We start from the raw sequence: 27,704 nt of genomic DNA on the forward strand, positions 1-27,704 counted from the left end.
CAAGGGGCTTGCCCAAGGGCAGCTCCCTGGACTGCCCACCCTAATGAGCCATCTCAGGCTGCTGCTGTCTGTGTGCAGCTCTTAAACCATGTCGTGGGCCCCATGTTGTGCTTCCTGTCTCTTCTGAGCTGGTTCTGATCTAGGGTGAAAAGGGTCCATGACCAATCCTGACGTCCCCTTTCCCTCTCTCTGTTCACAGAGGTCCTGGGCCTATGTCAAGAAGTGCAAAAACAACATGCGTCCAAACTGGGGACTGGTGACTCAGCTATTAGAGTGGGAGAAGATTGTTCTTGGAGACTTTGTCACAGACATTTCTGATCCCATGTACTGACCTTCAGAGGCCCCCCAGAAGAACCTTGCTTGGCACCTTTGCTGGGTAGAGGGCCAGCCTATGTACCCAGGTTGGTGTGGAAAGAAAAGGCCTTTGCTGCCCGCAGCCTCCTATCAGACTCCTGCACTGCATCTTCCAAGCTCCTTGTTCACTCAACATAGGAGGCGCGTCTGCTCAGCTCAGGAGAGCCCATATCCCTAGGGTACCCTGGAACACCCCACTGCCCTCCTAGAGTTGCCTCTGGCTGCCCGAGCAGCTGCTACACATCCTTTAGAGCTTTACTGGGAGGTGTTCCTGTGTTGGTCCACAAGAGGTGTCACAATGGCAGCCATAGATGGAGACTCACCCACTGGGCCCCATAGGTGCCAGGCCCAGCCTCGGCCCTCATCCATAGGCCCAGTGCTATGACCCTCCCACCCCCTGCCCATCATTTGGCACTGACTGCCCTTCTCTGCTTCCATTCCCATTTTTTCTGCCTGGCTGTGCTACCCTTCCCATCTCTTGCATCCAGGTTCCTAGAAATTCCTAAGATCTCAAAGTGCAGTGTTTTCCAAACACACTTCCTGGCAGCACCCACACAACAACCTGGGGATCAGGAGTGGGCACACACAAGGAGACTGGTGGGGAATTCAGGATGCCCATCACTGCAGGGGCTGCCCTGCAATCACTTGGGTGAGGCTGGGTCAAGCCTCCTAGTGCTGTCCAGAGTGAAATGGAGGTGGGGAATGGGGGCAAGCCTCAAAGAGGAGTGGGCTTTGCTGGAGGGGTTAGAGCAGTACTGACTCTAGTCAGTATGCGTTGGACCAAGCCTGGGATGGCTGCAGCGCTTGCTGTCTGGCAAGGGATCTCCTTCATGGCAGGGACAGGGTGGGAATTAGCCTGTGTTTTAGGAAGGGCAGTCCAGTGGCTGTGCGAAGGGCAGTGGAGGTGAGCCTGGAGGCAGGGAAGCCAGGAAGGAGGTGCTAAAAATCCTAGGAAGAGAAAACTCTGGAAATCCCTTCCACGAAGAGGCGCCGTTTCTCAAGGACGAAACGTGTTTAAGGTCGGTGTCACCTCTCTGGGCCTTGGTTTGCTCCCAGCACCGCGGGCTGGGGCACTGCAGGCAACACCACGAGGCTGGCACGGCAGGAGGAACCCAGGCCAGGGGCTGCAGCTGGCCCAGCCAAGGACCGGGTCCAGAGTCGCGGGTGAGACGCCCTTCGTGTGCGTGGCCCCGCCCCTGACGGCGATTGGCTGCGGCCGGGGGCGGGGCCAGCGCGCGGCCTGCGCCAGGTCTTTCTCCATTGGCGCGGTGGCCGCGCGAGCCCGGAAGCGGACGGGGGGCGGGGGCGGAGGCGCCTAGGGCCGGCCAGGGTTGCGGCGCAGTCCTTTGCTGCTCCCGTGGCCTGCGGCGCGGCAGCCATGCAGCCCCCGCCCCCGGGCCCGCTGGGCGACTGCCTGCGGGACTGGGAAGATCTGCAGCAGGACTTCCAGAGCATCCAGGTAGGCTCCGTTCTCGCCACCCATTGACCCCGAGCCACATCTCTCTGACTGAGGTCAAGGGTCGGGCAGCACTGGGTCAGGCTGCGAGGAGATTGGGGTCGGGGGTCTGGAGCCTGGTGTTGCTCCGGAGGGTGGCGAGGCCTCAGGTTCCAGCCTCGCCAGCCGGCCCCTGCCAAGTGTCCGGCGACAGTCCACTGTGCTCTTGCCGGGACCCCCACTGTGCTGGGTGACTTCGACACCCCCCTCCCCGCGAGGGCCATGGAAAGAGATGGGACTCTACGTCCGCCCACGCCCTTTGCACCTGGACCCGGACCCCATCCCCTCCCAGGAGAGCTGCTGTCCCAGTCCGAGTCCGAGCCAGCTGGGCCCAGTGCTCTGGATCTGTCACTCCACAAACATCCCGCGGCAGCACAGTTCCCACCCCCGGCAGCTCCTGTCAGAGTGCCGTAGGGGAGTGGTGTTTAGGTGAAGCCCGTGGCCAGAGTGGGTGCGGGCCGACCCAGGAGGAGGGACAGCATCCATCAAGGGAAGGGAGAGCCGGGGCTGACAGGCCCGTGTGGCTGCTTGGGAAAGTGAGGGGAATAGGAGGTGGAGCCAGATCCAGGGACCTCCTGGGTCTGACTGGGGTTGGAGTCTCTGAAGCCATTGCGAAGCTGCAGGAGCAGTTGTCTGGACGGAGTTTGTACGTGGCTGTCATGTCCTGGGACCAGGGTGGAGGACGCTTCTGGCTTTGACCAGGAAGGAGAGGGTGGTGACTGTGCCTGGGCAGAGGTGGTACAGACTGGGGTCCGAGGTGGGTGTGGTGGCCCACAGAGTGGAGCCCAGGCCAGTTGGAGACTTGCTTAGACCTTTGCCTCTCCTGGCCTGGTTCCAGCCTCTTCCTGTCTCCATGGCTTCCCCCTGGTGCAGCCCAGCCAGCTGCCATTGGTGCTGCTCCCTGGAGTCCTGAGTAGAATGTCTCCCAGCCTGGCTGCCTCTCTGCTGGCCTCAGCCGCCTGCTTTCCCCACACTGCCTCTTGCCCAATCTCTAGACTGCGCTTTCTTGAGATTCACCCACCAGCGCAAAGTGCTAGGGGAAGCCTCGGGCCAAAGGTGCTGGGGTAGGGGAGGGGGCTGGTCTTAGGGCAGGAGGTGCAAGGCTGAAGCCTGATGACCTTTAACCTGGGAGGAAGCATCCTTAATGCCCTAGCAGAAGGTACTGTGGATATCTGACCACCCCCCTATCCTTGCAGGTAGGGTAGGCAGGAGGGACTGAGAGGGCCTGAAGCCACCCAGTGGTCCAGAAGGTAGACCTGTGTCCCTGGAACCCAGACTCAGGACAGAGAGCCTGTGGAGGGGTGGGGACCACTGGAAGATGGATTAGGAAGACCTTGTGGGAACCAGCCTGTTGTTGGGAGGAGTGCCTTGGGAGGGCAACCAGGGAGGTCTCTGGTGGGCACAGCAGGTTCTGCCTCCATGCCCGCCCGCAGGCTCTGGCTGTGGCTCCCCAGCCAGCCTGCATCTTCTCCCCTTGGGCCCAGGAGACCCACCGGCTCTACCGCCTGAAGCTGGAAGAGCTGACCAAGTTGCAGACCAACTGTACCAGCTCCATCGCTCGGCAGAAGAAGCGGCTCCAGGAACTGGCCCTCGTCCTGAAGAAGTTAGCACCCCCCAGTGTGGGTGGGAGAGCTGGTGCTGCCTCCCCGGGTGCCAGGCACAGTCTCTCCCTCTGGGGCCTTGTTGGCCCTCTGCACCTCGAGGGTGGTGTGATGCCTGCCCCTGTTCTGACTCCGGCTCCACCTGCAGATGCAAAACCTCCCTCCCGTCAGAGGCCATGGAGGCCGCGCAGGAGCTGGAGAACCAGATGAAGGAGCGCCAAGGCCTCTTCTTCGACATGGAGGCCTATTTGCCCAAGAAGAATGGGTGAGCCCCCACCCCCGGCTCCAGTTGCAGCCACTTCTGGGAGAGAGGGACAGAAACCAGAGGCCGCCTCTCGTCGGTCATGCAGTCAGGGGGTCCTGACTTCAGGGTAGTGGGCCTGCATCTGGCCCAGCCCGGGTGGCCAGAGCAAGCTTCCTCAGCTGGGGGGATGCTGAGCTGTCGTCAAGGATGAGCGGTAACCCCAGATGACTGCAGAGGCGGGGAACAAAGTGCAGTGGCCAGAGTTTAGGGTAGAGACTGGTGGTGCCAGTGCAAGGCCCGGGGCTGAGCCACAGCCCCACCGAGGAGACCGCAGGCTGAAAGCATTGGGGAGAGGTTCCTGGAAGGCAAGGAAGGAGGGTTGTGGCCTAGGGAGGGGTTGCTTCCAGGAGGCCTCTGGACCTTGGTGGCAGGGAGGTGCGGCGGCCGATACTGAGACTGATGGAAGAGCTGAGGAGGGAGTCGCCATGTTGGGCCTCTTCAGCAGCTTGGCCGTGTGGAAGGAGAGAAGTCACAGAAAGCAGCACCTAGGAGTTGGGTGGTCTGGGAGCCTTTGCCTTGGATGTGCCTGATACTCTGTACCCATGAGCGAGCTGGGCGTATCCCCATGCTGAGAGGAGAGCCAGGGAGGGGAGACCCAGGAAGGAGTATTGGAGGAGGTGCCTGGAGAGACAGGAGGGCCCCTGTGGGCCTCGCTGGTGCGGGATGCAGAGGCACAGAGACAGGCAGGTGGCAGGCAGTAGCTGGGGGTGGAGAGGTTGGGGCAGGTTTAGGAGCCGCCTGGGGCTGGAGGCTGGGCAGGCTTTGTCTCTGGTGTGGTTAGAGTCCCCACCCTGTAACCTCTTTTGCCACCTCAGGCAAGTTCCTTTGTGGAAGTTCTGTCCCTGGGGCCTGAGTGTGAGCAAGAGCCCATGTTAGGGGCAGCTGCTTAGTAAACGACTGTGACTTTGCTGTCACACCTGGGGGTTTCTGGGCAGAGGACAAGATGAACCTGGTTGGGGAGTGATGGAAATACAGGAGGCTGGAGATCAGGGGGCTGGATGGCCAGGAAGTGGTTGTATTGTGAAGGAGGGCAGGGGACTCCTGGCTGGGACAAGACCCAGCCCTGTGTGGGGCCCATGGGGAGGGGAAGAGCCCTCGTGGTTCAAGGGAACATGGGAACCTGAGTCTGTGGGGTCAGTACAACCAGAGGTCGCATTTCTGCGGGAGGCTATCTGGGTTAGGAGGAGAGGTGGCTGTGGTGTGGGGCCCTGAAGTGGACTCAGAGCTGAGGTTCCTGGGGTCAAGGTAGCAAGAAGCTCGAGATGGTGACAAGAGTTGACTTCACATAGATGCCACTTCCACCCAGAACCGAGGAGTGATCTGGGATGTGGGATCTGGGTGGGAGAGCCAGGCTTCTTGAGGCCTCAAGGCCGGGAGGCCATGGTCAGATTTGGCAGGCCGGGGACCTGGGTCCACTCCAGGTCAGGATTCCACGCAAGCTGGGCTCCGTGTGGAGATGGCCTGCAGCCCCCCAAGGGCACGGTCCTGGAGAAGCCAAGCTGGTCGACCCTGCAGCTTGGGCTCTGCTATTCTTCTGTCACTGGGCCTCTCAGTCCTTCTCCCTCTCTCTAGGTTGTACCTGAGCCTGGTTCTGGGGAATGTCAACGTGACACTCTTGAGCAAGCAGGCCAAGTACGTGGCTAGTGGGCTGGTCTTGCCTGGGCTCAACCCCGGGACTCTGGGTTTCTCCAGGGCTGCTGGGCCCTCCTGGGGTGGCAGCGAGGGGGACCCCGTGGTAGCCTGGCCTGGCCCACACGTGTGCTTCCCCAGGTTCGCCTACAAAGACGAATACGAGAAGTTCAAGCTCTACCTCACCATCATCCTCATCCTTGTCTCCTTCACCTGCCGTTTCCTGCTTAACTCCAGGTGGGTGTTCTGCTGCTGGGTGCAGGCTCATGCCTCCAGGGCCCTGGCACCAATGCTCCTACCCCTCGCACCCCCCCACCCCCAGGGTGACAGATGCGGCCTTCAACTTCCTGCTGGTCTGGTACTACTGCACGCTCACCATCCGCGAGAGCATCCTCATCAACAACGGCTCGCGGTGCGCAGGGGCGGACCTGGCCCTGGGGGCTGCCCTGGGTGGGAGGCAGGGGCTGGGACCGGAAGGATGGTGGCTCCCCCTACAGGATCAAAGGCTGGTGGGTGATCCATCACTACGTGTCCACGTTCCTGTCGGGAGTCATGCTGACATGGTGAGTGGCCTGGTGCTGGCGGGAGCGGGGACAGGGCCAGAGATGGCACCCTGGCTCCTTCACTGCCCGCCCTCTGCTGCCCCTGTAGGCCTGACGGTCTCATGTACCAGAAGTTCCGGAACCAGTTCCTGTCCTTCTCTATGTACCAGAGTGAGTGTCTGGGGCTCCACTGGGCCCGAGGCCTGCACGCGAGGGTGGGCGGGGTCCCAGCTGGGCCGGCGCTGAGGCCGCGTCTCCGCAGGCTTCGTGCAGTTCCTACAGTATTACTACCAGAGCGGCTGCCTCTACCGCCTGCGGGCCCTGGGCGAACGGCACACCATGGACCTCACCGTGGGTGAGTCTGCGGGCTGCCTGCCAGGGCGGGGACTTCCCTCCTTCCTGCTCCGCGCCTGAGTGCTGTCCATCTGTCTGTCCCTGGCCTCTCCTGCAGAGGGCTTCCAGTCCTGGATGTGGCGGGGCCTCACCTTCCTGCTGCCTTTTCTTTTCTTCGGACATGTAAGTGGTACAGGTGCCCCATGCATCCGAGTCCTCCCTGCTCAGTGGTACCAGTGTCCCCGTGTGTCCGAGTCCTCCCTGCTCAGTGGTACCGGTGTCCCCGTGTGTCCGAGTCCTCCCTGCTCGGTGGTACTGGTGTCCCCATGCTGAGTCCTCCCTGCTCAGTGGTACTGGTGTCCCCAGGCCGAGTCCTCCCTGCTCGGTGGTACTGGTGTCCCCAGGCCGAGTCCTCCCTGCTCGGTGGTACTGGTGTCCCCAGGCCGAGTCCTCCCTGCTCGGTGGTACTGGTGTCCCCAGGCCGAGTCCTCCCTGCTCAGTGGTACGGTGTCCCCGTGCGTCCGAGTCCTCCCTGCACAGTGGTACAGGTGTCCCCGTGTATCTGAGTCCTCCCTGCTCAGTGGTACGGTGTCCCTGTGCGTCCGAGTCCTCCCTGCTTGGCCCTGGTTTGCCGAGTACAGCTCCTTTCCTCTCAGTTCTGGCAGCTCTTTAACGCGCTGACCTTGTTTAACCTGGCTCGAGACCCACAGTGCAAGGAGTGGCAGGTGAGCAGGGCCACGGACGGGGACAGCCGGGAGGGCCCAGCTGCGTGGGCTCGTGCTGACCCTCGGCCCCCGCAGGTGCTCATGTGCGGCCTCCCCTTCCTCCTGCTCTTCCTGGGCAACTTCTTCACCACCCTGCGGGTTGTGCACCAGAAGTTCCACAGCCAGCCGCGCGGGAGCAAGAAGGACTGAGCTGGGCCTCGCCTGCCGGCCCCAAAGGGGCCTCTGACCTGTGCGTGGCGGCAGGATGGGAGGCACCCTGTATGTGTGGGGCGCCTTCTGTCCTCCCTGGGCTTCTGGGCTCTGTGGGCCCTGAGAACGATCTGGACCCCGCCCAGGCTGCAGGAGCTGGGTGCCGGGGCCTCGACGGAGGAGAGGCAGAGGCAGCCTGGTGGCGTTTCTCCTGAGGGGAGGCTGGGCTCCTGCTGTACCTAGAGTCTGTGTGAAGCAGATCCAGGGACACCCCGGGTCTGCTCAAGCAATGCCAGGCAAATACAGAAAACAGAACTTTATTCCAAGGGCCAGAGGTTATTTAAAATTATTTACACTCATTCAAAATCCTGTGGGGCCACCAGCTCAGCTGCTAGAAGGGCCCCTTCTGTACAGCTGCTGAGGGCCCGAGGTGTCACCGAGTGTGGGACCCAGTCCCCCTTGCCACATGCCCGGGGTTGGGCTGCCTCACAGGCCTGGCCTGGCCTGGGGTGCCTCTGTCCGTGGACCTGCCCTCAGTGGCGAGTCCAGGCAGAGACCACCAGGCGGCAGCAGAGGGAGTGAGGAAGGTGATCATGGGGACAGTCTGTGGGTGGGAGGGGCGGGGGCAAGTGCTGCCTAGCTCCACACGTCCAGGGAGTAGCGGCCCTTGGTCATCAGCTTCTTGATGTAGTCCACAGCCTGGGCGTGCTCCATGGCCCCAAGCTCAGCCACGATATCGCAGAAGGTGTTCTGCACATCCCTGGCCATGTTCCGAGCGTCCCTGGGGGAGGCAGCAGCGGGCGGTGGAGGCTGGCAGGTGCCAGTCTGAGGGGACAGGGCCTCCCGTCTCCCCTGCGCCCCACTCACCCACAGACATAGATGTGGGCGCCCCCCTCGTGGATCAGCTTCCACAGATGCTCCCGGTCTCTCTTCAGCAAGTGCTGGACGTAGATCTGTGGGGCAGGAGGGCAGCCTGTGAGGGCCGGGGCACGGCAGCCAGTCCTGGGGGTGGCCTTGCCCGGCGGGTCCTCACCTTGTGGGCCTGCTCCCGGGAGAAGGCCACGTTGAGCTGGGTGAGGTCGCCGTCCCTGTGGAACTGGGCCAGCTCCTCGCGGTACAGGTAGTCCTCATCTGCCCGACGGCAGCCATAGTACAGCAGCGTCTCCCCGACCTCCTTGCCTGGGCAGAGGCAGGCCAGGGTGAGGGGGGCCCCCGGGATCCCGCCTCCCAGCCCGTCCGTCGGCTTACCCTGCTGCCGCAGCCAGGCGCGCTCCTGGATGAAGCCGATGAAGGGGGCGACCCCAGTGCCGGGGCCCACCATGATGACGGGCGTGGTGGGCTTGAAGGGCAGGTGGAACTGGGACTTGCGCACGAACATGGGCACCAGGGCCCGGCGGCCGTTCTCCCCAGCAGGCTCCTTGGCCCGCAGCCAGCTGGTGGCCACGCCCTTGTTGACGCGGCCAGACTTGGTCTCGTACTCCACAGCCACGGCACAGATGTGCACCGAGTTGGGGTGGACCTGGAGGGAGGCCTGGCTGAGGGGCCCCTGACCTGGGCAGCTCTGTTCCACCCCTCTAGCCCAAGTCTCCTCAGGGTCCCCTTCCCAGCAGCTCTCCCAGCCCGTCCCAGGTTCCAGCCCACCGAGCCCCCTCACCTTGGAGGAGGAGGCAATGGAATAGTAGCGGGCCTGTAGCCGAGGCAGCAGCTCACACAGGTGGTCAATGGGGGGCCGCAGGGACGGGTAGTCCTGCAGGATGGCCAGGATGTGCCTCCGGGCCTCTACCACCCAGCTCAGGTACAGCTCCTGCCGAAGACACGGAAGGTGTGGGTCAGTGTGGTTGCAGCTGGAGCCGCAGACCTGGGTGCAGGCCGTGCTGCAGGCTCACCTTGCCCTCGCCCGAGGAGGACGCCATCTTGCGCAGCTGCTCCTGCTCGCCGGGCTCTGAGGCGTACTGGGCCAGCTCAAACAGCACATTGGTGCGCGGAGGGTTGGTGATATCCAGGTAGTAGGTGAGGGCCGTGCGGTAGGACGTGGGGCAGGGGAATGGGTGCTTTTTGTTGGACTCCTCTGCAGGGAGAAGGGAGGCAGATTTGGGGTGAATGTCCACCCATGGGGCATGTAAGCCTCAGGCCTGCTCTGCACAAGCAAGCTGGCCCTTTCCAGGTGGCCTTGGCCAGACTGTAAGTCGTGTCAGGGACCTTCCAGGGGAGGTGACACTTTGGTGGAAGCAGAGGGCCAGAAACCGGCCCTCCTCCTCGTCTCTGCTGAGGGCTGGTTCTGGAAGCAGGGAGCATGGACCACCTTAGCTTGGATCACAGGACAGTACCAAGCAGGGCTGGACCCCAGCTTGCTGTTGGGTTTGCAGGTTCACCTGTTCCCCTGGGCAGTCCCAGGGGACCCTGGGGAAGCTACCATGGCTGGTGCCTGGCGCCCTGAAGACCATGAAAGGGACCTGGAAGGGTGGCCAGGGGTGCCAAGTGCAGCCCAGGGATGAGGGTACAGCAGCCTTGCACAGCAGCATGTGGTGGCGGGGTAGCCTCCCCACTGCTACCAGGCCTCACACACCCTTCCCCCCATGAACAGTGACAGAACCTAAGGGAGAAAGCCAGGGCCTACAACCACGTGGTCCCCGGCCCCCGGAGTGGGGCAGGGGGTGTGCAGAGCCTATAATGGTGGAGGCTTGGGGGAAGGGCCTTGGGCCCCTGGCATGAAGGCCCGAGCAGAGCCCAACCTAAGGGTCTGGCTGAGGGGCCTTGGTTCCAGAACTTACCGTCAAGATTGTTCAAGGAGATGACGACGTCCAGGTCTGCACCCAGGATCTCCCCAAGCTGGCTGACAAGGCTGGAGTCGTTGGCGGGGTAAACAGCCACGTGGTCCCCAGATTCGTACCTAGAGGGGGACCAAGTCTCAGGGGGCGGGTGGAGGCCGCTCTGCCTGGATCAGGAAGCCCAGGGTGAAGGGACAGGAAGAGGAGGGGCAGCAGATACCTGATTTTGGAGTCGGAGATGTCTAATTCCAGGTGCATGAGGTGTCGCTCCATTCCCTGGTTCAGCTTCCGGTTGGTGGTGACTGCAGCCAAGAATGGATTCTTGGCATCAAAGGGGCTGGGTGGGGAGAAGGGCAGCTCGTCCACTGGCTGTCTTGATCTGAATCTCCCTGTCCCCAAGGGACCCTCTGGGCCTCCCAGGGCACGCGGGCACCTCGCCAACTGTCAAGGGCCCCCAGTCCCAACCAGTGCAGTCCTCTTAACCCTGTGAGGTGGCAGAGCTATGTGATCAGGGTCCCCATTTTTGGATATGGAAACTGACACTGGCCCCTGGAAACCTGAGGCCCTCCGTGCTTTATACCCATGGGAGCCCAAGTGTGGACGAGGGCCAGCTCGGGAGGTGGGACCACGACATGGAAGCCCCATCCCCAGACTACACAGAGCCCGGCTCCCTCACCCCCAGGCCTGGGCCCTAATACTGGCAGGGGGTCTCTGGGATGTGGGGTTTTCTCTGGCACACCCGGGGGTACTTGGGGGCCCAAACAAGTAACATGCTTTTGGACAAAAACAGTTGATTACTGAGATGGATTATAGGGAAATGAGCCCTTGGGCCAAAATCCAACCTAGACAGAGTACAGACCTCGCTGTGTCTCTAAGGACTGTGGGGACCAGGGCGTTTGCAAAGCAAGATGTCAAAACAAGTTAAGGACAAACTGGGTAAGTGCCACTCTCCCCAGGGCCTGCCCTGTGTGACAGCACTAGCCAGGTGGGGCTCCCAAGGGTGCCGGCAGGAGCGGGCCTGGCTCCCGGACAGCATTCTCTGCCGTGGGCCCCCTGCCCTCCCACGGCGGACATGGGTGCCTCCACCACACCACCCATCAGGTGGGTCTGGGGGAAGGCCTACAGGGACACATGCTGCCTGGTGCTGGCGTTCCAAAGGCCACAGGACATGAGTCCAGCCACCTCCCTCCACTCACGGTTTCTGGTTCTCGTAGCTCTTCAGCCGGCCCATCTCGCCCAGGTACACCTTGGCCGGGTCCATGTCGGTATGGACGACAAGCTCATACTGGCGAATGCTGGGAAGGAGGAGCAAGGGGGGTCAGCACACGCTGAGTTGGGGCCAGGGGGTCGGTCCAGAGGAGGGTTTGGACTGGTGTTGGGTGAGTGACCCACACGACAGGGTGGGCAAGGAGCAGGGCTGGCACAGAGCTGCTGAAGCCAGATCCCCAGGGGTCCCTGGGACTCGGGTGGGAAGCCAGCTTCCAGATGATTCTCTGGGAAGGCAGGAAGACCCAGCCCTGACTGTCACCCTCGAGGAAAGCCCAGGCTCCTTAGCCTGCGACTGAGCTGCCACTCCCCACTGCGTCCAGTGCCACCCAGGCCGCACCCCGGCTGAGGCCTCCATGCTCACCTGGACTCCTCGCCAGTGGCCTCTACCCCGAAGAACTCGCACACGGCCGGCCAGAACTGCTCCCGCCATGTGATGAAGTCCTCCTCCAGGCTGGGGAGAGGGCGGGGTGAGCCCCGAGCCCACGGAGGCTGGCCAGCTTGGCCCCGGCCTCCAGCATGGCCCCGCGCCCCTAGGGCTCATTTCACCGTGGCTGCCCAGTGATGTAACCCCAGGCCGTGGAGCGTCTGTGCCGGCTAGGGGGGCTCGTGTGTGTCCGCGCTGGACCAGGAGCAGAAGACAGGGAATGGCCAGCTTGCCCTTCCAGCTGGGTGAGGGGAGTCCTGCCCACGCTCCAGCTGACACGGGGTTTGCACTGCCCCTCCAGGTCAGGGGCGGGTGCCCAGGGAGGGAGGCCTAGTGTAGACTGGGGCCCATGCGCAGCAGGCCAGGCTGGACACTCACTTCCCGTCGTCATCGCCGAGGCCCAGCTCAAAGATGCGCCGGGCCCCCAGCTGCTCCAGCCGCTGGTCCACGTATTTGCCCATGGCGTTGAAGTGCTCATAGGTCTTGTTCCCAAGGCCAAACACCTGTGCAGATGGAGGCTTTGAGGCCTGGCCCCTGGTCTGCCCAGTGGGGCCTCACAGGGGGTGAGCTGTCCTTGCAGCCCTGGCCGAGCCAGCAGGCAGCCCCTGTGGGCCTCTGTACCTGCCAGACACTGGCACTGCAAGGCCCCCTGGGCAGCCTCTGCCTGCAGCCATGCCCCTCTTGATAGCCAGCCTCAAAGCCTCGATTACAGTGGCCAGCAAGGGGCAGTGTGCTCTGCGCACCTGGCTAGTGGCCATGGTCTCCCCCGTTCAGCCAAATCCTGGTCATCTGGCCATACTTTCCTGGTCTTTAGTCTCCAGGAACCAATGTCCCCTGAGGCCCATTCCTGCCTGCTCTGCAGGTCCTCTGTGGAGCTGCCTGCCCTCAGGAGCAGGTGGGGAGCAAAGGTCTCCTGCCTGTGCCATGCCGGGGTCTCCCCTGTGCCCACAGAGGTCTAAGGGTGACTCACCGCATACTTGACTCCAGAGAGGTCCACATCTGTCTCCTGCAGCCAGTCGTAGAAGTCCTGGGCGTTGTCAGTGGGGTCCCCCTCGCCATAGGTAGCCATGCAGAAAACCACCAGGGAGTTGTCTATCTCTGGCAGGCTGCTCAGGTCGGCCTGCAGGGACAGTGTGCCACCGCCGTGACCGGCCTGCTCTGGGTTGGGCCCATGCCTCCGTTAGGCAGCAGCAGCCCCTGCCAGGACGCTGGGGATTATGGGATGGGGAGGGAACTTCCGACCATCTGTCTGGGAGGTGAGCAGGGGGTGAGGGGCTGGCACTGAGGGTGAGCAGGACATGAAGTCAAGCTGATGGGGAGGAGGTGCACTTCCGAGAAGGGAGCAGCAGGCGATGAGGGGCTAAGATGGTGGCAGGACACAGGCTGGCGGCTGGGCCCTCAAGGGCTCCCAGGACCTGGTCCCTGTGCACCAGGCCCAGACTTCCCAGGGAAAACCACCCCCTGCAGGCCTGGGGTGGAGCCTGGCGGGGGCTTGCTGGTTTCTGCTGGACATGAAAAGGGGTTGGAGCTGGCTGTCACCAAGACCCCAGTGGCAGGGGAGTGGAGGGCAGCAGCTGCGGGCATGTCCCCTCATTCTGGTTCCCGCTGGGGCCTGCACAGTGCAGAACCACATTGGGGGTGGAGGCAGCCAGCGGGAGGATGGGCAGGGGAGCTGGGGCGATAAGGCCAGGAGTAGGGGTCTGTCCTGTAGTGGCCAACAGGAGCCCTGTGGAGGACCCACTGTCCCGAACCCTCAGGCTTTCCTGGCCCCTCATGCCACACTGACCTTGGCCTGTGTCCCCACTCCTGTCCACAAGGCCAGCCAAAGGCTGCCTGCAGATGACCCTGTGCACCGGCTCCTCCTGGACAGGAGGGACTGCCGACTCCCAGCCTCCTGCCTCTGCCTTCTGGGCCGAGGCGGACGGGGCAGGGGTCTCCTGACTGAGACCCTTTACTTCTTTAAGCCGCCCCTTCACGGGGACAGGTGAGCGCCTGGGGCCAGCGTGTCTGGACGTCCCCAAAGCTGACAGCACCTGGCTGCCCGCACAGCTGGTCCCTCTGTCCTGTCAGCCTCTCCGTGAGCCAGTGGCAATTCCCGAGACCCGCGTGGCCGAGTTGGGGGCTCACCAGGTCATACTCCTCAGGGTCTGCGGCCATGCCCCGCATCCCGTAGCGGTGGGCGTCCTTGGACAGGCGGTTGGCAAACTCCTCAGCGGTCCCCGTCTGGGAGCCGTAGAACACGATGATGTTCCGCCCCTAGGGAAGCCGGACGAGGGCGTGAGCGCCAGGCCACGCCAGCCTGTGGCATCCTGCTTCCTCCCGGCTTCCAGTTCTGAGCGGCTCTGGGGCTGGCACCCTACTGTCCTAGCCCTGGTGCTGGAGGGGGCGGGAGTCACAGGTCAGCATGCCAGGGCCTCTTGGCAACCACACTCTGCCCACGGTCACACTGACAGTCTCCTAACAGGCGAAAAATCACAACCTAAGGTTAAAACACAGCCACCAGAAGAACGGAGACGGAAGCTGTCCCCTGGGGTCTCCCTGGTCCCACCCGCTGTGCACAAACCCGCAGATGCTCGACTCCCTGTTACACAATGGTGGATTTGCAGAGAACCTGCACAACGGCCCATAACTCTGAACTGGTCTCTTGGTACTTTAACACAACAGGACGCTGAGGACGCGGCCGTCGCACTGTGTTGTTGGGAGAACAATGAAGTGTGTGTAGGTTCTGACTTTTTTCAAAATATTTTTGACCCATGGTTTGTTGAAACCACAGTGTGGAACTTGAAGACACCGAGAACTGACTAATGACACACAGCTGGGGTGCAGCCCGGTGGTGGAGCCTCGCCCGGTGTGCGGGAGGTGCTGGGTACTTTGTCCCCAGCACCACAGGGAAACACTGATACTGGAAACCCCAAAGTGTAAAATCTGTACGCCATACAAAGTATCTCAATAAAACACTTACCCAAAATACGTCTGGAATAATGTCAAGGAAAATTCTGCAAAACAAGAGCTCTACTCTACAATCCAACACACTAAGTGAAGTCTTAGACTCGCATGATGCTGGATGCAGGCCGACAGCGAGATCCACACACACACGGGACTTTACTGGAGGATAAAGGTGGCGCTTCCTCTGTGGGGCTGGGGAAGGGACTCTGCCACCCGGTTACTTAAACAGCTGGGAGAAAAAGCAGCCTGCATCCACACCTTCTGTCTCACATTTGAAAAATGGAACCCCAAACGCACTGGAATCAGCGTACCTTTCCCTCTTCAGAGCAGGGAAGGCCTTTCAAGTGAGGTCACAGGAGTCGCAGAGAAAGACTACGCGACTTCTGCACAAGACCAACAAGCAAAACCCCGCAGGCGCGGCCCAAAGCCGTTCCCAGCCTCGCCTCCCAGGGCGGTGTCATCCTCCTGAAGCTGATCAGGAGGAAGATCTCGGAAAAGGTGGAGGAAGAAGAGAGAATCCATTTAAAAAGGGTGGAGCATCTAGTTAGAAGGAAAAGCCTCATCATAAAAACGTGGATCAGAGCGACACCGAGATACCTTGGACCCAGACTGTGCACGAGGGAGGATCAAGTCCCACCTGGTTTGGTCGAGAAGCAAAATTCCAAAAAAACAGAGCCAACCGGAAGTAGAAGGGGTGGCAGTGCCCTGGCTGGCCACCACAGGGCTCTCTGTGCAGGCGGGCCGTCCCTCAGCGGGGACCCCTGCCCCAGGCCCCCACTTGAACTCACCGTCTTCTTCATCTTTTCCACGAAGCTGCTCTCCTTGACAGAGGTGGTCCTGAAACACAAGGCGAGTCAGGGACAGGATGTGAGTGCACGGGGTGCGCCATCTGTGCCCCTGGCCCAGAGTCAGGGTGGGAGGAGGCAGGCCCAGGGTTCCCAGGCCAGCTTGCCTCCCGTTGCCCTCACGGTCCATCTAAAGCCTCCGGGGACACCAACACTGTGCTGGTCAAGACTCTCAGCCCCCAGACAGATACAAACATGTTTCCCTAAAGTGAAGAAAACTGAGCGTCCCTCTTCTTCCCCATCCATAGCCAAACCTCACCTCCACATTCCCCATCTCTGCCTCTCAGTCACTGCAGTTTCCAAGGTGCAATTTTGAACATGCCCCTGCCCTGCCTCACTCTAGAACCTTCAGTGGCTCCCAAGACCCACAGGACAGGGTGCGCAGCTGGGCCCACCACTTCCTCCACCAACCGTGCTCCATGTCCTGACGTACACACCCACCCACGTGGCCATCCTAGCTCTCGCCTCTATGCTGCTGGCTCCACCTTCTGACCCAGAACCCTGCTGCACCCACCAAGCCCTGCCCTTGGATCAGATCCCCTCGCGACCGGAGCCGAGGCTGAGTTCAGCTGCACCCTTCTCTGTGTTCTTGGCACTTCCCAAGCCCTGACTTGGCCTGGCCCCTCCGGACTCAGCGTAGCAAGTCAGCCCCAGGACAGGTCTGAGACTGATCCCGCCATCTTGCCATTCTCCACTCCTGTCTGGTCCGCCCCCGTCCACTTTCTGTCCTTGTCCCAGGCCTGGAGGGCCTTCAATAAGGAGACGGGGACTCATAAAGACTCTTGGCTGAGTGGGGCTAAAACCCTGGTCTGAGACAGGTGGGGAACCCCTTTCTCTGGTGGTGAATCTTTAGCGTGTTTGAAATACAGCCATTTTCCGGGGGTTTTTGGTACCGGGATTGAACCCAGGGGTGCTCACCCACTGAGCCACATCCCAGCCCTTTATATTTTGTTTAGAGACAGGGTCTTGCCAAGTTGCTTAGGGCCTCACTAAGTTGCTGAGGTTGGCTCTGAACTCATGATCCTCCTGCGTCAGCCTCCCGAGCCCCTGGGATTACAGGTGTGCGCCACCAGGTCCGGCAACATACGGCCATTCTGAATTAAGTACCAAGCGTGAACACTGAAGTACAGCTGCTCCCACAGAGACAAGCCCCGAGGGACCGAAAGGTAACTTGGCACAGGAGGAGAGATCTACACCAGACGTGCACCTGACCAAGACGTGGACGTGAACTAAGAAATGAACAGATCAGCCAGGCAAAGACACCACCTGACAGGACTGCCAAGACTCGGAGGGGTCGTCCCATCTCTACGTGGCCGCGGAACACAGAGGCAGTCAGGTGAGCTCCTAGGAAGGGAAGGGGAGGCCACGAGGGAGACACTGCACCCTGCAGGGGGCGGCGAGTACTGAGCGGCCCACGGTCCAGCAGGCAAGGGTGGGCAGTGAGTGGGACCCCAGCCCCGCTGGCAGGAGCGGCCTGGCACAGCTGCTCTGCAGCCCCGCCATCTCCGTGGCAGGCATGTGCCCCAGGAGACGTGGGCAGGAAGGTCCACGCGTGCCCACCACGCTGCGAGGTTCTACTCCACTGCTGCACGGCACACAGACATGAGCATATCTCACGGACAGGACAGTGACCAGCACGAGCTGGACAGAGAACACGAGGTCAAGTTCAAAAACAAACCAGCGGGGCGTGGTGGCACACGCCTGCGATCCCAGCAGGAAGCTGTGATCGGGAGGCCGAGGTGGGAGGATCGAGTTCAAAGCCAGTCTCAGCCTCAGCCAGGCCGTAAGCAACTCAATGAGGCCCCGTCTCTAATAGAGAAGAGGGCTGGGGTGCGGTCAGGGGTTAAGTGCCCCTGGCTTCCACCCTGGTACCAAAAACAAACCAAAACAGACAAACCAACTTATGGGGACAGAAGACGGGATGGCTATGGCTGTGTGCTTAGGGGTGGAGCGCTGGTCACCAGTGGCTGGTGGACTGCTGGTGACGGCTGCCACCTGCACCCACGACCAGGATCGTGGGTCTGCACGCAGGGGAAGCAGATGCGCCCTTCTGTAGATGTGGTTCACCAACGTGTCTGAGCGTGATCTGCTTCCAGCCCCTCCCCACAGCACGGCTCCGGGCAGGCAGGAGGTGCCGGGCCAGGAGCGGCTCTGGAGTCGGGGCTCTGGGGCCCGACGCCTGGCAGGTGCACCTGAGCAGGACCAGCAGACCGCACGCTTCCTCAGCAGCGACTCCCTCGTCAGGGGTCCTTGCAAGGATCGGAGGAAGCACGGGGTTTGGAGGATCCACCCAGAGGGGCGGCTCCGCCTCCTGGTCACTATCACACTAGAAAGGTCAGCCACGAGCTGACCTGGTCACCTGCCAGGACGCTTGTCCAGGGGGAAGTCACTGAGCCCTCGCAGAGGAACTGAAGCAGGTGTGCGGGGTGCCTGTGGTCGCCAAGCGGGCACAGGTGACCTTGTGGCTGGCTGCTTCTGTGCTCGGGCCTTTTCTCCTTTTCCTCCTTCTAGCAAATCTTTCTCCAGTGGCCAAAGTGATCCCAATTCCCGCAGGCGAGCCAGGCCAACGGGCCGCGCTTTCCGTGAGCAAGGGCAGGACAGGAACAGACCGGGCAGGGCGGAAAGGGACGGGGCATGCAGCTGGACCGAGGGGGCAGCTGGGGATGGCAGTGGGACGATATAGGAGATCTCCACCCATCCCCACCCCATCCCCTGTCCCCTGTCCCCGTGGCCAGTCCACTGTGTGCAGAGGTGTCCTGCACAAACCCTGGCTGGAATGGAGACGGCGGCTGTGAAGGCGACCGATGCGCCACTAGGCGCTGAACACCCCACCCGCCCAGGGCGACATGCACCACCGACAGGAGGAAAGCAGAAATGTGCCCGCGAAGCCCCGCGTTGCATGGGAAGAGTGGACAAGACGGTGGTGGAGCTGGGGCCGGCGGGGGCTCGGTGGCAGGCCCAGGCCCTGGGTTCCACCCCTGGCACCACAGTACACGCTAATAAAGAAGCACGGACAAAGTCCACAGTGACCTGCACCAAGAAGTGAAGGCTCTCTCCTGGGTGTCAGGGACCCCTTCCTGGTGGCACTAGCTGGCACAGGGCCTCACGTTCCCAGCTACACGCTCCGAGCTGTGCCCAGCCCTTCTACTTTTGGGACACGGGCTCCACTTACCTCCGGGGGTTGCCCCTCACCTGCCTCCCCGCCTGGCGGCTGTCGTGAGTGCACTGAGTGCACTGCTGCCTGGGCCCCGCCCCCTTCCTCTAACCCTGTCACCGACGCCTGCTCTCCTCTCCAGGAACCCTCCCCTGTCCCCAAAAGCATGGTCCTTTGTCACCGCCTTGAACACGGCACTTTCTGCCACAGTTTCTAATCGCTGCATCCTGGCTTTGGTAACTCTGGGGAGGGACAATGTCTCTTTGCCAACTGGCATAGTGCCTGGCACCTGGCACCTGGCATTTCACAGCCTTTCTGGTGGTTGGTCTGAGTCTCTGCCCAGCAACCAGGGGGCAGAGGTGGGCAGAAGCCTCTGGAGGCATTTCTCTCTGCTCACCCCCTTTCAGAGGGGCTGACATCAGAGATAAGCCAACTACCTCTTCTCAAAGGGCAGATATGTCCTTGGAAGTCACATCTCCTACAAGGTGGATCTGCAGCCTCACCCAGGAAAGGGACAGCCCCGCTGCCCCAGAAGCCCTGGGTTTTCCCTCCTTTGACAGGTGGTAAGGGGCACCTTGCTAGGTGGTGAGAGCAGGGCCTGTCTTCTGGCTGCAGGAAGATGGGCTTCTGCAGAATCACAGCAGGAGGGGAGGGGCCCCAGGCCAGGGGCTGACCTGGCGTGAATCCTGGTCCTGCCCCGGCGCAGGCAGGAGAGGGTGGAGAGCTGCCCCCCGAGGCCTGAGTCCTCTTACTCAACACACTTGGATGCCACAGCCTCCTGTGCACCTGGGGCTGACGAACACCCAGGGACCAGGGATGTTCTTAGGAGGCAGGCGGCTGCCCTGTCTGACTGCAGAGACACCCGGCAGCACCAGGTGGCCCATGCTGTCCATGTGGACAGACAGCTGCTGCCACAAGCTGTAGAGGAGCAGGTACTTGTGACCAGAAAAAAGGGAAAGCCTTTGGGAAGAGCTGGGCCCTATTCTCAGGGACAGAAAATGGCTCCCAAGAGAGAAGGCCAGGGGGACCAGCTGCCAAGGGACCCCGGGCAAGGACCATGCAGCTGGCAGAGAATGTGACTTGGCTCTTCTGGGCCGGAGGGAGAGGAGGGCCTCAGGTGGCCTCCATCATAACTGAGCAGGCTGGCACTCCTGCTGGCCAGCTCCGGCCGGGGCAGGTGTGGCTGCAGACTTCAGAGGGAGAACAAGGCGTGTGAACCTGCCCCGCCCAGAGTAAGGCTCTCCCAAGAAGCAGAGGCCAGCCCCATCCCTCCAGGGCCTGCCCTCCCCCACCCCAGACTGACTTCCTGAGGGCCAGCATGGCCAGCAGCCCCGAAGGAAGAGGGAGTTGTGGGAGATGGATGCTGGGCCAGGGCAAACCCCCAGGGCTGTGCGGGGGAGCCAGGCCTGTCTGAGGAGCAGCTCGGGAACTCCCTGCCACCCCGAGACCCTGCTCAGGGCTCACAGAAGCAGTGGCCACCTGCTCAGCCTGAGGTCCACCCTCAGACTGCTCTGGCCTGGCTTAGCCCAGGCCCAGGTGAGGGGTAAGCGAACAGCTTCAGCCAAGTCCCTGCTGCAAGTCCAAAGGAACCAAAGGAATGCCAGAGCCTGGGCCAGCCGCCCCCAGAGACTGGGAAGACCGGGCAGGAGTGACCGACGCTGCCACCCACTCTCCACAGAGCTTCTGCCTCCAGGGGTCCTTCCCGGGAGGCAAGCTTCCCCACCCGTGTGGATGGAGGCCAGGTGCCCCCTGCTAAGGGGCACTCATGTGGTCTGTACAAGGGGCCAAGACTGACCTTCTCAAGGTGGACTCGTCCGGCGGAGATGAGTACGTGCACCCCATGGCCTCCGTTCTCAACTCCAGCACTTAAGGAAAAGGGAAGGTCACAGCTCTCTGCTGGAAACCAGCAAGAAGCCAGCAGGCGGGAAGTTCGGCTCTGTCCATTATCAGTGTGGTGGGGCTGGCCGCCTGCTCCGGGGCCACTGCAAGTGCCGCTGGACCCCTGGAATCTCTGGCACCCCTGCCTGCCTCCGTCCCCAGGAGCTGAGAACTCTGCAACATCTGGTAGTTCCAGCAGGGAGGGATCAGGGCTTGAGCCGGCAGCCTCCCGTGATCCTCTACGGCTGGGGCGCACCCCCCTCTGTATGGACCAAGGGAAGGAGAAAACCTTTCCAACCCCGGCTGGGTCTCCGTGGCAACTGTTTATACCACAGCCCTCTCCTTCGCCCTCCCCCTTTCCCACTAAAAAAAAAAAAAAAAGGAAGTCCTGTCTGGAACAAAGCTTCTCCGGGCGGGCGGCAGGGCAGCGCAGGTTGCTAGGCAGGACAGCCGCCCTGCGAGGACGAGGACGCCGCACCAGGCCCGCTGCCAGGGTGTCTCGGACCCTATTCAATCAGATCTGGTTCCACCTTCCCAGCAGGAAGAACCATGGACCCTACACACTAGGTCTGTGTCACCTGGGAGTGTCCTGTGTGCTGCGGGACCAATACCTAACCACGCGCAGAGGGGACGGCCAGCAAGGGGTCTGTCTTAGGAAGCCCCCTCCCCAAGTGCCTGGACACAGACGGCCCACTGGGAAGTCCAAGCCCGCTGTGCAGAGGCAGCAGCTGGGCCAGGCCCGGAGCCCAGACACCACGTGGCTGGAAGAACGGAGCACGGAAGGTTCCAATTAGGCCTCTCCACCCCTAAACTGGGAGCAGAAGTCTGTGGTTCAGGCTGCAGTCCCCCCATGGGTGAGAGGAGGGAGAGGAGGGGAAATGCAGGGTTACCCCAGGCCTGTCCCAGGTCGCGTGGAGACGCAGTTTGAAGACCGCAATTCAAACTGAATTTTCTGCATGGCAGGACTGATTTCATCTGGGACTCCCCTCTGTCTGGGGCAGCACGTGGGGACAGCTCCCTGCTCAGCCTAGTGTCTGCAGCCACGTTCCACAGGCGCAGGGCAAGAGACCAGGGGCGAGAGGAGGGAGGCCCAAGAACACGACGGCAGCAGAGGCGGGCAGATCAGCCGCGGCAGGATGGACAGAAGACAGACCAGGAAGGGTCCCAGGTCTCCACCACAGGGACCAGCCGTGCCCGGGCCCAGCTGAGCCCCCAGGGAAGATGTTGCTGCCCCCAAGATGGTGTTAAAGACCCACCTCTGGTGAGAGCAGAGTGCAGCCCTCCACAGAGGCAGGCCCAAGACCTCTGCGTCAGGAGCGCGGGCCTCGGCAGTGGAAGGCTGCGGCGGGGCGGGGCGGGGGGCAGTCTCAGGTCAGACAGGAGGGTCCAGGGCTGCCGCACCCCAGCACCTGCGGGCTGCGTTCAAGGAGCTTCCTGTTTGCTTCGTCCTCATCACCCAGGCAATGGGGGAGGGTTTCTGTCCCCATGGCAGCAGGGGCCCCCCTGTGAGGCTCAGAGGGTGATGAAGTGACTCAGCTCCAGGTCTGGGAACGTCCAGAGCCACAGCAGCCAGCACCAGGCTCGGACAGTTCTCCTGTACACCCGCCAGCTGGGCCCAGGTACTGCCCACCGGGTGCAGGGACCTGGGCTATTCAGACTGCACATCTCACATCCTTCCTGAGGGCCCAGGCCTTGTCATTCAGGGTGCTCTGGCCATCTGTCACATCCCTTCAGCACGTATGCATAAGTATGCAGATCGGGACTCTGTACAAGACTCAGCCCAGAAACCACCCCTGGCCCAGGTGGCCTGGCCTGCTGCACAGCAGCCCCCAAACGCTCCTGAGACCGGAAGCCCATTCAGCAGGTGTCAGGTGCAAGGGAAGGGAAGCAGGGCATGGCGGCGCACACCTATAATTCCGGCAGCTCAGGAGGCTGAGGTAGGAGGATCACAAGCTCAAAGGCAGCCTCAGCAACTTAGCAAGGCCCTAGGCACCTTAGCGAGACCTTGTCTCTAAATAAAATGTAAAAAGGGCTGGGATGTGGCTCAGTGGTTAAGTGCCCCCAGGTTCAACCCCTGGTACCAAAAACAAAGGGGGAAGGTAGAGGTGTGGCACCAGGCGTGGGAACCCAGAGGAGAGGTGGCACAGGTTCAGGTGGAGCACTCTGATCTTCAGGTGGAGCACTCTGCTCTACACGAGCCATCCAGCAATCACGCCTCAAAGGTGGGACGGATCCAAGGAAGGCCGCAGGCCCTCGGAGACATGCCCCACTGTCCGTTGTCTCCCTCCAGGGCCCTGACACCCCAGGGGACTCACTGTGGGTTCTACCAAGACACACCTTGAGGGCAGGCCCTGCCCAGGAAGTCCCTCCCCAGCCCTGTTTCCCAGCCTTCTCCTGAGAGTCCCCCTGTCCTGACACCCCCAGGCCGTTAGAGTACTTGACACTGCACCACCAACTCATGTGACTCCGTGGACACTCTCCCTCGGCCAGTGGCCCACGTGCTCTGCACATGGAAAGGCAGCCACCAGTAGCACCAGCACCCGACAATGCCCAGGCAGCCTCTGCCTGCTTGGCACTGCTGTCCCCAGAAAGGCCACGTCTGCAGTTCCAGCCACTAGCTGGAACGTCCCCCAAACTCATCAGGAACCAGGAAAGGCGAGCGACGTGCCCTCAGGTGACAGCTGAAGAGGCGGATGTGTGCTTTTCTAGCTTCTTCCCCAGAGGGTGGGGTCTGGGCACCTCCACGAGCAGGGGCTCCTCTGGGCCCGTCTGTGCGGACCTCCGCTGATTCCTCTTTCACGCCCCATGACGCAAGGACCTCCCTACAGAACTGAGCCTGTGCTGGAAGGGGCAGGTCCTTGAGCCCCGCTCCATCAGCCAGTGTTCAGAGACGTCAGCAGACGCAAACGACCCCGGTGGCCTTGGCTCCCGGCTCTGCTGGGTTTTCCGTCCAGAGCAAGCCCCCAAATAAAGGTCACTCAGAGAAATGAGGTCTTTTGTGGCTTTTCAAACAAGCCCCACTGGGAGGCCATCAGCAAAGCCCAGGCTGTGGGAAACTCTGGGAAATAACTGATACTTCAGGAAGGGGCAGGACTAGAGGGGACGTGCAGCAGGGACCAGCTAGCAGGCAGGAGAAGCTGCCCCGCGGCTGCAGCTACAGAGCGCCACCCGAGACACTCAGGAAGAGGCTCCAGTGCAGGGATGGGAATAAGATCAGTGGTGGTCAGAGGCCGGCAGGGACTGACTGCCAGAGGACCCTGGGGAGCCCTTGGTGGGACGCAGGACCCTGGAGCGTGATGGTGGCTGGATGGTTACAGAACGGTGCCCATCTGTGGAGACTCATCGGCTGCACCTTAAAGGGGGAGTTTACTGTCTACAGAACACAGCTTAGTATACCTGACCCCGAGGGGCAGAAAGAGACTGTGAAGATTTACTATTGGCTGCACTGTACAGGGCTTGATTAGATTCTGACTTTAAAAAAAAAAAAAAAAAAAAAAAAACTATCAAAAAGCCAAACCCAAACAGTATCAGTCAGGAAGCTGGCTGGGGATCAGATGATGTGGGGTGACTGACCTTCAGGTGTGAGAGGAAGGCACTGTTTAAGAGGGAGGCCTTGAATTTTAGAGGATAAATATCTTCAGATAAAAAGTGATTTCTGGGGATTGCTTTGAGATCATCTGGAGTGGGGGTGGTGCGCAAGACAGGCCGGGGAGCTGATAACACCGGTGACAGGGTCACATGGGCTTGCTTGCTCTGCCGAGTTCTGTACCTGGGAGTTTTTGGAAATGTTCCAAAATAAGAAGCACTGTTTTCTTTAAAGCACCCTGTGTACCAGGAGGAGGGCAGAGATGTGGGGCCTGCAGAGTGTCTCAGGGCCAGGGCCATAGACGGTCACAGCACCTGGGCTGACTGGGAAAGGTGTGGGTGGCCCCAAGCGCAGGCTCCTTCTAGACAGGGCACCACCCTGGACCAGGGTGGCCAGGTCTTCCGATGTTGTTTTCCCTCAGAAGAAGCCATGTGTGGGTTTTTATGTGCCAGACTTTGAAATGTCCTAATTAAAACATAAATAAAACAATACCATGTAAACCAAACCCAGCCAACGGGCCACGGTTTGCCTGGAGGCAGACGCGTGCACAGACTTAGTGTCTGTTCATTCGGCAGCCCTTCCCTGGGTGGCTCCGCTCCAGCCAGAGGCCCCGTGCTGGGCTGGGGACCCAGACAGGAAGGGGACCCACCAAGCGGGGCGCTCCACGCAGGCAGGTCTTAGCTCAGGGCGGGCCTGGGGCTCCTGTGGGAACCAGCACCCTGCACTTCCTCACACTCCCTGGAGGCACCAGTGGAGCCCCTGTGGCTGAGCAGGGCAAGGCTGAGAGCCGGCCGTTAGGGCCACTGAGATACCTGTGCTCCTGACTGGGCCTCCTTAACAAGCCTGTCACTGCTACTAAAACTAGTTCAGAGGCCGGGGGCAGGGACCAGCCTGTGCTCCTGAAAGACCTCGGCCCCGTGGCACTGTGGGCGGCCAACCGCCTCCGATTAGATTACACATTCAGTCTGGCTAAATCCCAGAGGTTTTTTAAAAAATGTGTTAAATTTTGGTGGACAATGACAAGTTGATTCTAAAATTTATGCAGCAATATCAAGGGGTGGTGGAGTTGATAGGGTATTTTTTTTAATACCTTTATTTTATTTATTTATGTATATGCGGTGCTAAGGATGGAACCCAGCCCCTCACACATGCTAGGCAAGTGCTCTGCCACTGAGCTGCAGCCCCGACCCAGCCAACAGGGTCTTAAAAGAAGCAAGCAGGAGGACTTAGCTACCAGCTCTCAGGATGAGTCACTACAAAAATCACAGAAAACAGCTCGGTGTGGTACTGGTGAAAGGACAGACCACGGATCAGAGTAACACAGGAGTCCAGAAACTGACCCGGTCCACAGCCCCCAGCTTTGTGTGAAGGGTGAGGCTGACTCCTAGCAGGGAGAGAAGCACTGCCCCCCGTCCTGTGCTGGCATGGACGCAGGGGCACCCCCCACGGAGCCACACCTCTAGGTACACATCTCTCTCAGCTGGATCGCACGTCTCAGTGTGAAAACTAGAACAGGCCCGGGCTGCAGAGCCCCCAGCCCTGCACAGACAAATGCAAAAAAAAAAAGCTAAAATAATTACTTCTGGAATAAAACACATCTTCGTGACCTCAAGATAAGATTTCTTTTCCTTTTGCAGTCCTGGGGTCAAACCCAGGGCCTCGCACATGCCAGACACACTCTAGCCCGGCCCTAGTAAGAGTTTTAAAACTGGATACAAAAGCATTAACCATAAAGGTTAAGGTCAACCAAAAGGCTGACAAACTGATTCCAGCAGTTTTTTATTTGTTGATTTTGGGGGGCACTAATAAGCTGATCCTAAAGCTTACACTGAAATGTGAAGGGAAGGGAAATGAGAACAGACCACCCAAGGCTCTGAGCAGACTGCCGGGGGAAGAAGAGCCCAGGGCACCTGTCTGGCCAAGACCGCACCTGACGAGTGGAGCTCTGGGCTAGGGTGCGTCGCGGAGCTGGGCACTTGCCGGGCACCCACGAGGCCCTGGGTTCCATCCCCAGCGCTGCGAAGAGGAAAACAGAAGAACCCTGACGGCTCGGTGGGAAGGCCAAGAACCCAACGGAAACAGCGGTCGAGACCTTGGACAGGGCCTGCACCAAAGAGGAGCCTGCAGGTGACCCACACGGAAGGGGGACCGCCAAAGCAGAATTGGCCCGCTCGACCTGGGACTGACTGACCTTGCAGGAGGCAGGACCGCCGAAGCCCCACATGTGGCCAAGGGCCCTGGAGAGCAGCTGGATGCGCCCACAGGGTGGGCAGAGGCCGGCAGGTGAGGAGCCTCCCAGCAGGAAGCCTGGCATGCGGGAGCCCAAGTGCACCCCACGGGCGGCTGTTTGGGAGAATGGAGTGGCGGTGGCTGGCAGGCGTGAGGGCTCTGGGGGCGCAGAGGAGCCGCTCCTGGCCTGGGCACAGGGCACGAGCCTGGACGGCCACCTGCAGCAGCCCTCGTCCCCTCCTCCAGTCTCTAGGTGTCTTCACCTGGCCTGGGTTTGGCGCATCCACTGGCCCTGCTTAGTCACAGTCCCAGGGCCCGGAGCTCCTCCACTCCACCCCTCAGACCCCCTTCCCAGCCTGCCCACTTCCCTTCCAGCCTGGTGGCCCAGCGCACAGGCCTGTCCTCCCTGCTCAGGACCCTCTCCTCAGCCTCAGTGCCTCTCATGTGACCCCTTTCTGGAAGGCCCCTGACTGGCTTCCCTGGTCCCCGATCCCTCCAGCCTCCCTGCAGCCACGTGGGACACTCTGCTGTCCCCCTGGCAGTGGCCCAGCCCTCACAGTCGGCCGCACGTCCTTCCCCTGCCCTCTCCCACTTCCCAGCCGCCACCCGTCCTGACCGCACACCCTCCAGACAGAGCCGGCACCCTGCGCCCCCCACCTGTGCCTGAGGACACACTGCGGCTGCCCAAACCCTACTCCCCGACCCAGACTCAGGTCCCACGCCACCCCCTCTCCAGAGCCTTCTCTGGTCAGAGAAGTGGAGATGGTCAGAGTCCATCTCCACTGCCTGGGTCCCCTGTCCCCTGCACCGCCGACCCCAGCACACTCCGGATGATCTGCTCCTGGGCCTGCCCTCCCTCTACACTGGGAGAAAGGGCTCTCCTGACAAGGACGGGAATGTCCCTCTGACCAGGTAGTCCCAGGACGTTTGAATTATCCCCCATCTGCACCTCTCTCTTGACCAGAGGCAGGGACAGACGCCATCCTGCTCACCCAGTGCACAGAGCGGCTCAGAGTGTCGAGGGCAAAGGCTACTCTCCCAGCCCCGGGAGGGCAAACCCCAAGTGGCCTCCCAGAGTGACACTGACCTGGGCCAGGACAGCAGTGCTCCCGGCCCCAGGATGCTGCTCTGGAGGCTCACAGTGGCCCTTCCTCAGCCACATGTGGTCAGTGGCTCCTAAGGTTCCAAAGGCCACATCTAGACTGGTGGGGGGGGCCAAGGAGCCCAGCACACTAGGGAGAGTCACCGGAGAACCAGGGGCTCCTCCTGGATGCCCAAAGCCTACAGGCTCCAGGAGGCAGAAGGGGACACGACCCACACGTCCTCTGCCTCTCTGCCTCAAAGCGCTTGCTGGTCAGACTCCACGTTTGTTTGGTTTTTTAACATCCAAGCCCAAAGGGTTGGGACCATTACACACAGCCCCCCAAGGGGCA

The 27,704-nt window shown here is 61.3% G+C and overlaps 3 protein-coding genes across 12 annotated transcripts in view; 2 read left to right on the top strand and 1 right to left on the bottom strand.

Moving 5' to 3' along the window:
- STYXL1 (serine/threonine/tyrosine interacting like 1) overlaps positions 1-1,499 on the top strand; it is a 49,801-nt gene extending 48,302 nt beyond the window's left edge. For 4 of the 6 annotated variants that reach the window (XM_079121595.1, XM_079121594.1, XM_079121597.1 and 1 more), the window contains one exon: positions 200-1,499. In XM_079121595.1, the coding sequence (XP_078977721.1) occupies positions 200-331 (132 nt within the window). In that variant the 3' untranslated portion in view covers positions 332-1,499. The remainder of the gene's footprint in view (positions 1-199) is intronic. The other 2 variants (XR_013760772.1, XM_079121596.1) reach the window with 2 other exon arrangements.
- Positions 1,500-1,637: 138 nt separating this feature from the next.
- TMEM120A (transmembrane protein 120A) lies at positions 1,638-7,492 on the top strand. Its single transcript, XM_079121592.1, has 12 exons — positions 1,638-1,813; positions 3,334-3,452; positions 3,599-3,715; positions 5,327-5,386; positions 5,525-5,620; positions 5,706-5,795; positions 5,881-5,946; positions 6,035-6,096; positions 6,188-6,280; positions 6,377-6,441; positions 6,915-6,983; positions 7,059-7,492. The coding sequence occupies exons 1-12, from the start codon at positions 1,733-1,735 to the stop codon at positions 7,170-7,172; spliced, it is 1,032 nt and encodes a 343-aa protein (XP_078977718.1). The 5' UTR covers positions 1,638-1,732; the 3' UTR covers positions 7,173-7,492.
- POR (cytochrome p450 oxidoreductase) overlaps positions 7,474-27,704 on the bottom strand; it is a 51,809-nt gene continuing 31,578 nt past the window's right edge. For 4 of the 5 annotated variants that reach the window (XM_079121589.1, XM_079121587.1, XM_079121588.1 and 1 more), the window contains exons 3-16: positions 15,368-15,416; positions 13,761-13,889; positions 12,604-12,753; positions 12,012-12,136; positions 11,571-11,660; positions 11,137-11,235; positions 10,161-10,277; positions 9,944-10,062; positions 9,059-9,240; positions 8,827-8,976; positions 8,421-8,691; positions 8,206-8,351; positions 8,040-8,125; positions 7,474-7,953 (exon numbers count right to left, since the gene is read on the bottom strand). In XM_079121589.1, the coding sequence (XP_078977715.1) occupies positions 7,809-7,953; positions 8,040-8,125; positions 8,206-8,351; positions 8,421-8,691; positions 8,827-8,976; positions 9,059-9,240; positions 9,944-10,062; positions 10,161-10,277; positions 11,137-11,235; positions 11,571-11,660; positions 12,012-12,136; positions 12,604-12,753; positions 13,761-13,889; positions 15,368-15,416 (1,858 nt within the window). In that variant the 3' untranslated portion in view covers positions 7,474-7,808. Of the gene's footprint in view, positions 7,954-8,039; positions 8,126-8,205; positions 8,352-8,420; positions 8,692-8,826; positions 8,977-9,058; positions 9,241-9,943; positions 10,063-10,160; positions 10,278-11,136; positions 11,236-11,570; positions 11,661-12,011; positions 12,137-12,603; positions 12,754-13,760; positions 13,890-15,367; positions 15,417-20,373; positions 20,638-27,704 lie in introns of those variants that run through there. The other variant, XM_079121590.1, reaches the window with a different exon arrangement.

The sequence above is a fragment of the Sciurus vulgaris genome (assembly GCF_902686455.1).
Source record: "Sciurus vulgaris genome assembly, chromosome: 18".
NCBI classification, from domain to species: Eukaryota; Metazoa; Chordata; class Mammalia; order Rodentia; family Sciuridae; genus Sciurus; species Sciurus vulgaris.